The 14,902-nt window shown below is 47.6% G+C and overlaps 1 protein-coding gene across 1 annotated transcript in view; it reads left to right on the top strand.

Annotated features, from left to right (window-relative positions):
* The first annotated feature begins 564 nt into the window (after window positions 1-564).
* The window catches only part of MSRB3 (methionine sulfoxide reductase B3), a 42,651-nt gene continuing 28,313 nt past the window's right edge, over window positions 565-14,902 (top strand). Inside the window, exons 1-2 of the mRNA XM_066634518.1 lie at window positions 565-610; window positions 1,251-1,586. Of these exons, the coding sequence (XP_066490615.1) occupies window positions 565-610; window positions 1,251-1,586 (382 nt within the window). The remainder of the gene's footprint in view (window positions 611-1,250; window positions 1,587-14,902) is intronic.

Genomic DNA, 14,902 nt, shown 5'->3' on the forward strand with positions numbered 1-14,902 from the left:
TAACGTGGAATGTGGAGCAAACCAATGGTTGATAAAGCAGCACTGTGAAAGATCATACAGTATTGAAGAGGACAGGCACTCCTAGTCTTCAGCTGAGCTACAGAGCCCAAGGCATTTGTCTTTAAATCTAAAATCACTCTTAACCCAAATTTTTATATATCCCTTAAGGTGAGTCTACCGCAAATTATCTAGGGCTGCAGAGGACAACCCCCAGTAGGCCATGTGCCATTTTTTACATAAATCTTGAGTGTAGCACTCCACCTTATTTTGGTCCTTTCCAGACCGGTTTGGTGGTTTTGCTGCCCAGCCTCTGCTCTGCTACCTTTGTCCTTTTCCAGCCCCAGGGTTCCCTTTCTTCGTTTTGAGTCCAGAGGGGGAAGCAGCTTGGAGCCCTGTGTCAACTGGAGTAGCTGTGACAGGTGACTTTCTGACTGTCACTTTTTATTTGATTTGTAATCCACCTTTCTCCCCAAAGGGCACCCAAGGTGCCTAACAATTGAATAGATAAAAAAGTACCTTTGAAAAGTACCATTGCCATGGTAGGTGTCCAAGCACTCACGACCCATGCACGCGGCTCCCCCTCCTTTAGAGCCGTTGCAGTGCAAGGGTTGTGAATGCTTGTGCACCTCCCATGGCTGTGGTGTTTTTGGGGTGCTTTCCAGTGTGGAGGCTCTGCCTCACCTGCCTCCCCATTCACTGCATGTCCCTGCTATGTGACCCATCTGAAATTGGCTAGTGACCCACCTAGTGGGTCCTGGCACTCAGTTTGAGAAATACTGTTCTAGAATCTAAATCCTATGGGACCTGCAGACATTTTAGTGTTGAGCTCTGTGGGGGGGAAAGCAAAGTGTGACAGAATCTGGGACAAATGCCACCTGCAGGACCCAGCTAAAAGTGGCTCCCACTCCACAGTTTGGGAAAGGCTGTCCTGGAGCCTTCGCATCGCTCTGTTTAGTCCTCTTTTTCTCCCAGTGCAGGAAGCTGTGAGACTTAGTGGGTGGTGCGGAGGGTGACTGTAGGCATGGCTGCTGCCCCACAGAGTGCCCCTAGAGAAGGGCATGTGGGGCTCCCTCTGCAGGCTACTTGAACACGTCAGGCTGGGAAACGGGTGTTTGGAGGGTCCTGGCGAGTGCAGCAGGAAGAAGGGGGCCCTCTGAGGCAGGGATGTGCAGCTGGTGGGGAGGCAGGTGAGGCCGAGCCTCCCCACCGGAGTGCGCCGGAAAGTGGCGCCGCAGTGTGAGGGTGGGGAGGCGGGGAGCGGTGCTTCTCGAAGGCCTGTGGTGGGGAGGCTCGGCCTCCCTCTGCCTCCCCTGCCCCCGAGGGCGCCTGCTGGGGGCTGCCCCGGGTGGTGGGCATCCCCGGGGGCCCCGGCCTCGGCAGCCGCGTCCTTGGCGGGCGGCGGGAGGGGCGCGCTCCTGGGCAGGCTCCGGCCGTGCTCGTATTTGGAGCCGCGGCCGCCGGCCAGCGCCAGCCCCTTCCCGGCATGCCGCCTGCCGGAGAGGCCGCAGCGCCCGTCGGCCGGCCGGAGACTCCACGCGCGCTGCTGCGCCTCGCGGGCTTCCTGGCGGCCGCTGCGCTCGTGGCAGGTAAGGGCCGGCAGCCCCGCCCGGGGCAGTCCCGGGGCCCCCGGCCCGCTCCGGCGGTGGGCTTGGCCGGGGAGGCGGTAGCGTAGCTGGGGGGAGCCTCGCTGCAGCCCTTCGGAGCCGCTCCGGGCGGCCCCTCCCCGCTCGGGAGCAGGTGGACTGGCAGCAGTGGCGTAGCCAGAGGGGGCCAGGCCCATGTCGCAGCAGGCAGGCAGGCAGGCAGGCAGCCAGCCCTCCCCTTCGGAGCCAGGCCCCGCCTGGAGTGGCTGCACGGGGGCCCTTGCAGGCTGCGGGAGTGCAGTGCCCCTCTGGCTGCGCCACTGGGTGGGCTGCTGGTTTGCCTGCCACAGCCTGCGGGCGGCATGGAGAGTTGGGGGGTCTTTTGACATAGATCTTCCTCTGCAAGATCCTGGCCTGGAGGGACCGGCATTCGCGTTCTTCTTGGGGACTGGGCAGGGGGTGTCGCTGATGCTCCCCAAGCTAAGACTTCCCAGTGGGTCCCGTTTAATGGCCCAAAGTGTGAGCCAGTGGCATAGCTAGAGGGGGTGCAAAGCACTCAGTTTGGCATGTGCCTGAACCTGCCATCTGACCAGCCCCTCCCCTTTGGAGCCATTCCAGGCCTAGACCTGTTTTGCTCCACCGCCTGGAACGGCTCCAAAGAGGACGGGCCACTTGCATGGTGGGTTCAGGCGCTTGCCAGACTTAGTGCTTTGCACCCCCTCTAGCTATGCCACTGGTGTAAACCTCTGGCTAGGATGCAAAAATAAAGTCACTGTCTGTTTGCCCACTCTTGATGTTGAAAGTCTGTTTCAGCTGCTCATTGGACATGGGAAGGTAATATAAAAATAACCTGCTGTGGTTACACATCAGTCTACTACTTATTTTTAATGCTCTGGGGCTGTGGTGTACAAATGAAAGTTGTCTGTGTTTCTACAACCATTTTTGCTCCTCTGTAAATAAATATGCAGAGCAGCAATGGTGATTCTTGTTCAGATTTCAGAAATGAGTAATCCACATTTTATCTTTAAAATTCCAATCAATGCATAACAAAAGACCATGTATACACATAGAAAAATGAATTATTGTAGCAAATAATAGAAAAATACTAGTTCTTTTTACATGGTCTTGAAGTTGGTGTTCTCAGATTGTACATCAATTATAGTCTTGGTGTCCTCACTCCAGTTTTTATTGTTGCATCTTTGCTTCAAGAAACTATAATTGCTTAGAATAATTAGGAACCTTTGTATATTTTTATATACTTTTTTAATGAGATGAAAGCAAGTAGACAAGTAGTAGACAAATATTCTGTAGACTAGTATTTTCCAAACTAGGATTAAAGTTGGAAAGATGCTCCATTTTGTGCTCAGAGATAAATACAGTACTGTATGCATTATCTTAACCAACACTCAGATGGTTGGCAGGCGTCTTCTGAAATCCCTACTCACTCAGCCCCCAAACTCACAGATTGGCCTTGGGCAGATAGCTGTGTCTCAGAGGAACTGCCTGCACAGCACTGCTTTGAGGTTTGAATGCTGCTTCGAGCTTCTTGGAGGAAGAATAAAAATCCAACAAATCAATAGAACTTACTGCTCTAATTGAGAACTCAGGGCACAATCCTATCCAATTTTCCAGGGCTGGTGCAGCCATGCCAGTGGGGCGGGCACTGCATCCTGTGGTGGTGGGGCAGTCACAGAGGCCTCCTTAAGATATAGGAGCACTTGTTCCCTTTCCTCCGGGCTGTGTTGCAGTTGCACAGGTGCTGGAAAGTTGGATAGGATCAGGCCCTCAGTGTGTATATGACTCCCTTGCATGTGTAGATGGAACTTGTGTTGAAGTGCATGAGGTCACTTTTGCAGGCTTGGCAAGTAGAGGTTTGTGTGTTTTGGAAACAACTGCCTGTAGAATATTTCAGTACTGTTTTGTCCTGGTTTGTCATTCCAGCTCGTTTCTTGTAATCTGGGCAGCTCAAACCATTCAGGGCTCGTAAATAAATGATAGGTGACATACAGAGTGTTGTCTTTTAGGGGTTTTCTATAGCATTTTGACCTTTTGGTTCTCTTCATAGTCATATGGTGATCAGTTTCTGGCACACAATCCATATATGGTAGATATGAATCCTTCCGCATTCAAACATAATGCCAATTGCATTCACTCATGTGCTAAGAATCTCTCATATGCATACAAATCTTGCTGACGTTCTGTTGTTACAGAACATTTTTTTAAAAGCTGCATCTTTATATAGTTCTGTCATCATGCTGCAAGTATTTATTCCTGGTGAAGATTGTGCAGACACAGAGGGTAGGCTTGCTTGTGGCAGGGACAGCTAAGGGGGGGAAGTGGCGGTGTTTGTGCACAAAAATACACGACACAAGATTCCGGTCCATGAGAGCAAGCCACTGTCACCCACAGGGAAAGGCAGGCTTGGCTGTCATAACACACATAGCAGAGTACAGTGCTTTACTTTTTCCCTGTTGGGAAGAATAGCAAATATTCATTTGTATGGAAGAAATTAAACCAGTTTCATGGGGGATGTCACTGGCAAGGCCCCTAAGCCTCCAGCCCAGGAGAATTAAGCCCATTCATATCCTTACAGTATCCTTCCTATATTGGATTGTTTCTATGCTGACATGTACAATATTTCAAAAGTAATTATGTCCTCTTTTCTATTTTATTGTGGCTATTACAATCACAGGCTAAAAGCCTGTTTGCCGTTGTGTAAATTATACTGGTTAAATGTAAAAGAGCAGAATTGGTTAACTTAGGAAAGGGCTTTTGTGTGGGAATGTTTAAATCAGCCTTATTCTAATCTTGCCTAAGATGGTAAGGAATTAGAGTAAGCTTAATTAATTAAGGCAATTTTAAAGGAAAATAGGTGTCTCCAGTAACTGGTTTAATGGTTGGCAACCTTCAGTCTCGGAAGACTATGGTATCGCGCTCTGGATGGTGGTTCTGGCACAGCGTCTAGTGTGGCTGAAAAGACCGATTCGGGAGTGACAATCCCTTCCACACTGGGAGCAAGTGCAGTCTGTCCCTGGTCTGTCTCCCTGGCTATGGGCCTTCCTTCTTTGCCTCTTTGCCTCAGACTGTTGGCCAAGTGTCTCTTCAAACTGGGAAAGGCCATGCTGCACAGCCTGCCTCCAAGCGGGCCGCTCAGAGGCCAGGGTTTCCCACCTGTTGAGGTCCACTCCTAAGGCCTTCAGATCCCTTTTGCAGATGTCCTTGTATTGCAGCTGTGGTCTACCTGTAGGGCGCTTTCCTTGCACGAGTTCTCCATAGAGGAGATCCTTTGGGATCCGGCCATCATCCATTCTCACGACATGACCAAGCCAACACAGGCGTCTCTGTTTCAGCAGTGCATACATGCTAGGGATTCCAGCTCATTCCAGGACTGTGTTGTTTGGAACTTTGTCCTGCCATGTGATGCCGAGGATGCGTCGGAGGCAGCGCATGTGGAATGCGTTCAGTTTCCTCTCCTCTTGTGAGCGAAGAGTCCATGACTCGCTGCAGTCCAGAAGCATACTCAGGACGCAAGCTCTGTAGACCTGGATCTTGGTATGTTCTGTCGGCTTCTTATTGGACCAGACTCTCTCTGTGAGTCTGAAAAACGTGGTAGCTGCTTTACCGATGCATTTGTTTAGCTCAGTATCGAGAGAAAGAGTGTCGGAGATCGTTGAGCCAAGGTACACAAAGTCATGAACAACCTCCAGTTCATGCGCAGAGATTGTAATGCAGGGAGGTGAGTCCACATCCTGAACCATGACCTGTGTTTTCTTCAGGCTGATCGTCAGTCCAAAATCACCTTTGCAAAGATGATTCAGCAGGCAAGAGGCGTGCCATTTCCCCACACATGGGTTCTCATGTTCTCATGTACAACTGCTCTAGGCAGATCAGAAATGGTATGAACAGAGGGAAAACTCGGGGATAAGATATGGGAGAGAGGAGGTTCAGAGATAGAGAGGGGGAGTTTTGAGGGTGAAACAGGGGAGAACTGGGCCCAGGAAGGGGACAGGATTGGAGGTGGCACTGAATGCTGTACCCCTCCTGGTGAGGTCAGCAAGGGGGAAAATATCCCCTTACCCCTGAGCTGCTCCCACCCTGTGCTGGAGAGCACAGGCACAGGCCATTGCAGCCTGGCTGTAACAGCACAAGTTAGGATTGTGCTGTTAGCCACATAAAACTGAGAAAGTCCCTGCCAGAACAGCCCAACCTATTATTGTCTAGTGAGCTGGCCTGTTGTCTCTAAAATGAGGGCAGTGCTATAGCAGGCCTCTCACGGTCCAGGTCTTTCTCCTGGCTCAGTGCCTTAACATCCCCAGTGAGTCAGAAATGCACATTCCTAATTTAGCTCTTATGTATCCTACACTCAAGGTCTTAACACTCCAAGAGAGAGCAGGCTACAGTTCCCAGGCAAAAAAAACCAGATGTCGAGTACAAGTTGCACACATTCACCTGACTGGCCTAATAAACCAAGGACATGGGCATATGGGTTCTAAGGGCAACTGCACTCTGATAGCCACCAAATCCCCTTCCCCCAGCTCTAGGAACTTAAGCCTCCAGACTCTGGTTTGTTTCAGTAGTAAACTGAGGACCAATTCCTATCCAACTTAATGTTTTATATTACTACAAAAGCTACTTAGGTATTCCAGAGAATAATTACACACACAATACTAAAACAATAAAGCTAAGCTTACTTGTCCCTAACACTCCCCTGGAACTTTCCGAGTATAAGCAGAGGGTAGCTCTTCTACCTGTCATACCAGGGCTGATACAAACAGCCACCCACGATGGAATAGCACAGAACAAGCTCCAAGAGTAGCCAGCTTCCTCCCAACTGCAGGGCTTTTTACACCTTAAACTTAACTGTCAGCCAATCAGAGATTTGGTCCAGTTGAAGCTTCTGGAAATGATCTCATCACCTGAGGCTATTGTCCTCACTCTGACTCCTCACAACTGGAGAATCACAGCTGCACCTGATTCCCAATTAGCAGGATCTTGGGATCCAGCCTGTTGTCCTGCCTCTCACCTGATTGAAGTCAAGATGAGGCGCTTCTCTCAGCTGCCTCCCCCCCCCCCATGACTGACCAGGTTCACCCAGTGAGCATCATAGCTGAGGTGGGATTTGAAACAAGATCTCTTCAGTTTTCATTGACGCTCTAACCCAGAAACTTTTAATGTTTTTCTTCCCATGACACACTGGCCTCTGTGGTCTTTGCCTCTTGTGATGGCACATCTGGGAGATTCTTCCAGGTTTTGTGGTTTTGTTTCTAGGGCAACTATCTGTAGTAATTAATTGTGTGTTCCTCTGCCAGCAGAGGAAGAGGAACAGACAATTTGTTACTACAGTCAACTGCCATAGAAACAGCTGCAGAACCTGAAAGAAGTTTTCAGCAGTTCTCAATGTTGTGCTCCAAACTCCAGTGCACACCTACAGACCTTTCACAGCACACCATTGTGCCACAGCACACAGGTTGAAAATGGCTGCTCTAACCTCTGTTATGCAGCTGTGATGCACCAGATGGGCAAGTTACTGGCCTTCTTCAGCCAGATTCCTTGTTGTACAAAGATTTAGTGGTCATTCCATTATTTGTGCACTTCTGTCAAGCTCTTTTAAACTTGAATAGTTCTCATCACTTTGTTTTAAAACAAAAATTTCTTCTGCTCTCTCATATGACTGGCAGAAATTCTGTATTGCAACCTTAATGCTGTCTCTGGCATAGTGTGTGATGGGTAGTGGTTGAGTTTTTCAAAAGCTAATTTTTAGATAAATAAAAATAGTATGTCCCATTTGCACTCTGAATTGTGAATGACATTCTACCACCCCATGTGGTGCCTTCGTATGTGGGCTGGGCTTAAGATGTGTCATGTCTGTCATCATTCTTAGTTAGCCCTTCTTCATAGGATGTAGCCCCAAGTATCTTAAGTGTTACTGCTACTTTCTCTGTTTGTGCTTACCTGGAAAGGCTGAATGCAATGGACAGAGCCAAGTAATCCAAGTGTAAATGAAACCTTGATTTCCTCATGTAACTGCCACTTTTGCTACACCATTTAGCTTGCAAACCAAAAGACCGCATGGCTGTGCGGTAGGAAGTGGCGTCTTTGCTTTCCACCACTCTGTTACCTGAATGCTGGTAGCATAATAAGGCCAGACCCCTGAGATGGAGCAACGCACCTGAATTTCCGGGCAAATCAGGACACATTGTTGGAAATGATCGAACGGTTCACTATGCAAGGACATGGCTACCAGAGACCAGTTGTACTTATTTTGGGCTGAATCATATGCTGAATGCAGTCCATCCTGCACATTTTTGCTGTCAACACATTATTGCTGTCAGCCTTTTACATTTTTCTATAAATTGTATTGTGTAGCTTTAGCAACTCAAGTATCCCTTTCACTCACTTCTGATTTTCCTGGCACTTTTTTTTTTGCTCTCGGTGATAACCACTAGGTGGTGCTCTCCTACTTAGCTAGTGGCAAGAATAGCACTAACCATAAATCAACCAGCAAAGGCATGCTGGAGGCCTCTACTCCTGGGGCACCCAGTCTTTTAACGGTAGAATACATCTTTGTTCTTTGCCTGACCTGAAGAGTGACATCACTGCCTTTCTTCCTGTTGCTCTGTAGCTGCTTGACTCGCAGGCTTTGACACAAGCCAGATGGCTGCGACTGGTAGGCGCACAGGCTGCCTGGTACTACAGTTGATGAAACAGAATAGGAAGATGTTTTATGATCAGCTGCGGGGGCACAATAAGACTGCAGCTTTGCTGGGTAATTACATTTTCACTGCACACGTTTATTCCTTGTGGTGAAGGTTGCTAGAAAAAAAAATCACATTTTGATTTGCAGTATTTGGAATGCAGAGCCCTTTGATCGTTTATTAGTCAGCAGTCTGCTCCAAAAGAATGTTTGCTTTTTTTTTTTCTAAAAAGGAAACAAAAAAGCAGTTCTGCAGTCACTCGTGAAAATGACATGTTTATGTTTAATGGTGCTCTGGGGCTGTTCATTCTGGTGCTTCCCCTTTCCTCCCCGCCCCACCTTTGTTCTCCATTTAGAAGCACCCAAATGGTTTGGTTGTGTAGTTTGCTGAAGTTGGGGACCAGGCATGTTCACACACACAGTTATTCTGTCAGATGCATCGCAAAGTGTTTTGGTGACACATGTGTCGTGAAGCGATAATGCTTGCTTTCCCCTCTTCTTGGGGTGGGCAGAGAGAGACTTGTATGCCTTTGTGTTGCAGAACTAAATCACGTGTATAGTTTTTCAGAAGGTAAGACGGTCTATTTTAGTTGCTTCACAGACCTTTGTCTCTGTGTCTGAGGCAGTGAGTGGTCAACCCATGGGCGAAACTGCATTTATCCTACCTTGTTAACTAACCATTTCAGTTCCTTTATAGTTCCACACAGCATCTCTTGCTCCTCTTCTGAGAAGCTCAGGGCTGTGCACCCCGACTGTTTATGAAGACACTTCTTGTCAGATCCTTATTTTGCTTAGGGGGAAACTATTGAAAGGATTCAACAGTTCGTGCAGCATTAGGTGTCTCATTATTCTAATGGGATCCAGGACATTTATGCAACTCAGTTATATTATTGTGTATAAGGGACAGTTCCCTGTGTTCTGTGGAGTCTTCATGTAGTCATTTCCCAGTCATCTTTGAATTACCATTTTTGGTTGTCCTGTTTTTAGTACCAGGCAACGAAGTCACTGTTTTGCTAACTATGTTACAAAATGTGATCGACTCTATGTTGGGCTTGTAGCATCAAGCATAAGGCCAGTGGCAAGGAATGAACAAAACTCGCTGATAAATAGGGATTTGGGATGCTGATCTTAGATTTTCATTAAGCAGTTCATAACGATCAGTTTTGCTGTGAATGTTCTCTAACAATTTTGATGTTTTAATTTTGTTTTCATCTTTTTTTTTCCTTACTCAGCTCTTGCCCCTGTTCTTTGCCTCTGGTTGTGTTGGTGAGAATATTACAGTGATGTCTGCATTCAACCTCCTGCATTTGGTGACAAAGAGCCAGCCAGTGGCCCTGCGAGCCTGTGGGCTTCCCTCAGGTCGAATGGGTGCTGTTTGTGGTGATCCTGCATCTGGAGGTCCCTCTTAGTGACCTGGGTGTCTCTGCTACAGTAAATACGATGCGATGGTTTGCTGAACTCTTGGCCATCAAGAAGGCCCGCTGGAGCTGGGAAATCTTTGTTTTCATACCTCACAGCTTTGCGTGGCAGTTGGAAGCTTTTATTAGCTTCTTGGCTTTCATAGGTGATGCCATTTTTTTAAAAAAATGTGATAATATCTTTTCAGTCCGTAAACAATAAAACTTTTAAATAATAGTTGCCTTAAAAACTTCACCTAAATGCTATATTTTTTTAGTTAATACCACATCTCAAATAAAATGCAAAATATTCTTCCATCAGGGTGGCTCTTAGAAAATTGTGGAAATGTAAAAACAATTTTTAAAGGGATGAAAGAACAATTTGGAAGACTGGGCAGGACAATAAGTTTTAACGGAGTTGCCCTCTAGGTGCTCAGATTCCTCCCTTTTTCTTGCCACCTGTACCCATTAACTCCTATTCCTATACATAATTGCAGTCATTTTATTAGGTGAAGTAGTGGACTTTTCTGTTGTACAATTGGAAGAAAAGTCACAATGTGATGGTTGGGGGGGAGGCCTATTATCAGCCACCTGCCTTCTTCTTCTCAACTTACCCTTCTTCTGGAATGAAAAGGTAATAATTGCTAACATTATGATAGTTAAAACCAGGTAGGGGACACCTTGGAGATCATCCCTCTCAGATGCATGGAAGGTGGTTGTTGCAAAACAGGTATTTGCATAAGGACATCAATGATGAAGAACCTGGGTGTGGTTCTTACAACACAGTGCCAGTTAGATAGACAAGCATAAAATAATCAGACTATCCAATGCAGCTTTGTAGAATCAGGGCCCAATCCTATCCAACTTTCCAGCACCAGTGCAGCCTCAACACAGCCCAAAGGTAAGGGAACAAATTACCCCATACGTTGAGGTGGCCTCTGAGACTGTTTCCCCACCACAGGATCGCGTGCACACCCCATTGGCATGGCTGCTGTTTTGGCAACCTTCAGTCTCGAAAGACTATGGTATCGCGCTCTGAAAGGTGGTTCTGGCACAGTGTCTAGTGTGGCTGAAAAGGCCAATCCGGGAGTGACAATCCCTTCCACACCGGGAGCAAGTGCAATCTGTCCCTGGTCTGTCTCCCTGGCTATGGGCCTTCCTTCTTTGCCTCTTAGCCTCAGACTGTTGGCAAAGTGTCTCTTCAAACTGGGAAAGGCCATGCTGCACAGCCTGCCTCCAAGTGGACCGCTCAGAGGCCAGGGTTTCCCACTTGTTGAGGTCCATCCCTAAGGCCTTCAGATCCCTCTTGCAGATGTCCTTGTATCGCAGCTGTGGTCTACCTGTAAGGCGCTTTCCTTGCACGAGTTCCTCTATGCACGATCTCCTCTATGGAGATCCTTTGGGATCCGGCCATCATCCATTCTCACAACATGACCGAGCCAACACAGGCGTCTCTGTTTCAGCAGTGCATACATGCTAGGGATTCCAGCACGTTCCAGGACTGTGTTAGGAACTTTGTCCTGCCAGGTGATGCCGAGGATGCGCCGGAGGCAGCGCATGTGGAAAGCGTTCAGTTTCCTCTCCTGTTGTGAGCGGAGAGTCCATTACTCACTGCAGTACAGAAGTGTACTCAGGACGCAAGCTCTGTAGACCTGGATCTTGGTATGTTCTGTCGGCTTCTTGTTGGACCAGACTCTCTTTGTGAGTCTGGAAAATGTGGTAGCTGCTTTACTGATGCGTTTGTTTAGCTCAGTATCGAGAGAAAGAGTATCGGAGATCGTTGAGCCAAGGTACACAAAGTCATGGACAACCTCCAGTTCATGCGCAGAGATGGTAATGCAGGGAGGTGAGTCCACATCCTGAACCATAACCTGTGTTTTCTTCAGGCTGATCGTCAGTCCAAAATCTTGGCAGGCCTTGCTAAAACGATCCATGAGCTGCTGGAGATCTTTGGCAGAGTGGGTAGTGACAGCTGCATCGTCGGCAAAGAGGAAGTCACGCAGACATTTCAGCTGGACTTTGGACTTTGCTCTCAGTCTGGAGAGGTTGAAGAGCTTTCTGGTCTGATCTGGTCCGGAGATAGATGCCTTCTGTTGCAGTTCCAAAGGCCTGCTTCAGCAGGACAGCGAAGAAAATCCCAAACAAGGTTGGTGCAAGAACACAGCCCTGCTTCATGCCGCTTCAGATGTCAAAGGGGTCTGATGTGGAGCCATCGAAGACAACAGTGCCCTTCATGTTCTTGTGGAAGGATCTGATGATGCTGAGGAGTGTGGGTGGACATCCGATCTTGGGGAGAATCTTGAAGAGGCCGTCCCTGCTGACCAGGTCGAAAGCCTTCGTGAGATCTATGAAGGTTATAAAGAGTGGCTGCCGTTGTTCCCTGCATTTCTGCTGCAGTTGTCTAAGGGAGAATACCATATCAGTGGTGGACCTGCTGGCTCGGAATCCGCACTGTAATTCTGGATAAACGCTCTCTGCAAGTACCTGGAGCCTCTTTAGTGCAACTTGGGCAAACAACTTTCCTACAACGCTAAGGAGAGAGATGCCACGGTAGTTATTGCAGTCACCCCTGTCACCTTTGTTCTTGTACAGCGTGATGATGTTTGCATCCCTCATGTCTTGAGGTACTTCACCTTCTCTCCAGCAGAGACAGAGGATTTCATGCAGCTCAGTAGCGATGATCTCTTTGCAGCACTTTAGGACTTCAGCAGGCATGCTGTCTTTTCCAGGTGCCTTGCCAAAGGCAAGGGAGTCCAGGGCCACGTGAAGTTCTTCTAGGGTTGGTTCACTGTCAAGCTCCTCCAGCAAAGGCAGGCACTCAATGTTGTTCAGCGCTTCTTCGGTGACTACATTTTCTCTGGAATATAGCTCAGAGTAGTGCTGCACCCAGCGTTCCATCTGCTGCGCCCGATCCTGGATGACCTCGCCTGTGGCAGACTTCAGAGGGGCAATTTTCTTCTGTGTTGGACCTAGGGCCTGCTTGATACCGTCATACATCCCCTTGATGTTGCCTGTGTCAGCTGCTACCTGTATCTGGGAGCAGAGCTGAAGCCAGTAGTCGTTAGCACATCTCCTGGCAGCCTGCTGGACTTTGCTGCGAGCAGCTCGGAGGACCTGCAGGTTGCGCTCACTGGGACAGGCCTTGTGTGCTGCTTGAGCTCTCCTCTTTTCCTCAATGACTGGTGTCAACTCCTCAGAGTGGGCTTCAAACCAGTCTGCCGTCTTGTTGGTCTTCTTGCCAAATATGGACAAGACGGTGTTGTAAACGGCATTCTTGAAATGTTCCCATCTGTTGGATGCGTTTGCATCGACCGGGCCTGGAAGAGATTCCTCAAGTGCTCGTGCAAATTCCTCCACTTTTCTCAGATCCCGGGTCTTGCTGGTATCAATGCGAGGTCTTCCTTCCTTTTTCGTGTGATACAGTCGCTTTGTTTGCAGTTTCACTCTGCTGCACCAGCTGGCTGCACCAGCACTGTAAAACTGGATAGGATTGGGCTCTTAGGCTGCAGTCCCATACCTGCAAGTAAGCTTCATTGAACCCAATGGGACTTATTTTTGTGTAAATATCCCTATGATTGTGCAGTTAGTCTCTGGTCTTACTTATTTTGGATGATGGTTCCTCTCTGCCATGACATCTCTCTCCCCGAAAGTAGAGGTCCATGATATCAGTCACTTAGTGACCATTCTTCAACTTAACCATATATGCACTTTTGGTAGTGATTATTCTACTTCATGATCAAGACATGGTCACTTGGTAATCCTTAACTGATTTTGGACCCTAGTCAGATAAGCAGGAGTGCCCAGCCTTGATTTATGCCAGGTCCAGTAGGAACAGCATGCTTAACTGATACTTTCTAGGATGAAAGAGGTGAATCCCTAAAAAATAGACCATGGGCTGACTTCTAACAGCAGTGACCCTAAAATATCTGTTGCTTTGTTTTGAGACAGGACAGGTGGAAAATCTAGGAATTTTCACAGCATGTAAACAACATCTTTAAATTCTACAACATCACTAAGATTTTTCCAAGGTAGAGGCTTTTTGAAGAGAAAAATAATAGTAGCAGAAAAATTATGAATGGAATCTAGTAGCTGAGGAGTGAATTGGGAGAAGAGTCATTGTAAGAATTCCATGGAGAGAAAAGAATCCTTGCAGCACAGTCCTCTGCATGTTCACTCAGAATTAAGTTTCATTAAATTCAGGGGGACCTACTTCCAGGTACATCCACAGGGGATTGCAATTTAAGGCATTTCCTAGGAGGAATGTTTGGGACAGGAGATGTGATAGTGTTCCTTGGCATCCTTCAGTCTCGGAAGACTATGGTATCGCGCTCTAAATGGTGGTTCTGGAACAGAGTGTCCTCTCCAGTGCGCAAAGCCTGGGTAGATATGGAGGACAGACTGTTTCCCATGCAGCAAATCCCCACTCTCCACATCGCTGGACTGGTCCAATGGAAAGGCAGAAGCCAATACGGTTGGTTCCAGTCCAGCAAGAGTTGCCAGAAGGTGACTGTGTTCAGCCATGAACTGCCTCAGGGACTCCAGTGTTAGAGTAGCACAAATAGTAGCAGAACTTTTAGGAGTCAAAGAATGGGAAGATATTTGCAATACTAGGTATTTAAATTCATTCTCTGTTTCCACCCTGTGACTTCATTGAAAATACAAGTTGAGCCTCATTATTCCTGTGGGTTCCTTTTGAAGCACTTACTCACTTGGATGGCAAAAAACTCACTATAGCAAATCAATTTAAAAAACAAAGTTTCTTTGCTCTGATGATTTAAAAACAGCCTTGCTGACCTTTGTGATGTAGGATAAGAGTCATTAAGAAGACAATCCATCAATCAGTCATCCTCCAAGAGCTTAGAAAGGAGCTTCATTCAGCCCCTCCCTTCACCAATGCAAAGTGATCACCTTTCTTTCACGTGCCCGGGGGGAGGGAGGGGTCGCCTGGAGAGAGAAGGACTGACTGATTGTCAGCCAGCTGCCTTATGGCTCTCTCATTAAGGAGGCTATTGTTAAAGGACTGTTCATTTTTTTTAAAACTGATTTTAAAGGGATGCATTTTTCCCCTTCTCCAGAGATCAGCACATTCCTTCTCATTTGCAGGGGCCATTCCCCTGAGTCAAGGGATTGAGTCAAATCTGTGTATAAAAAATCTGCGTATAAATAGGCTGGACCTGTATGTCGGAAGTTAGGAGCTTGCTGCTCAAAGTACATGGAACAAGGCAGGA

The sequence above is a fragment of the Tiliqua scincoides genome, chromosome 7 (assembly GCF_035046505.1).
Source record: "Tiliqua scincoides isolate rTilSci1 chromosome 7, rTilSci1.hap2, whole genome shotgun sequence".
In the NCBI taxonomy this organism is placed as follows: Eukaryota; Metazoa; Chordata; class Lepidosauria; order Squamata; family Scincidae; genus Tiliqua; species Tiliqua scincoides.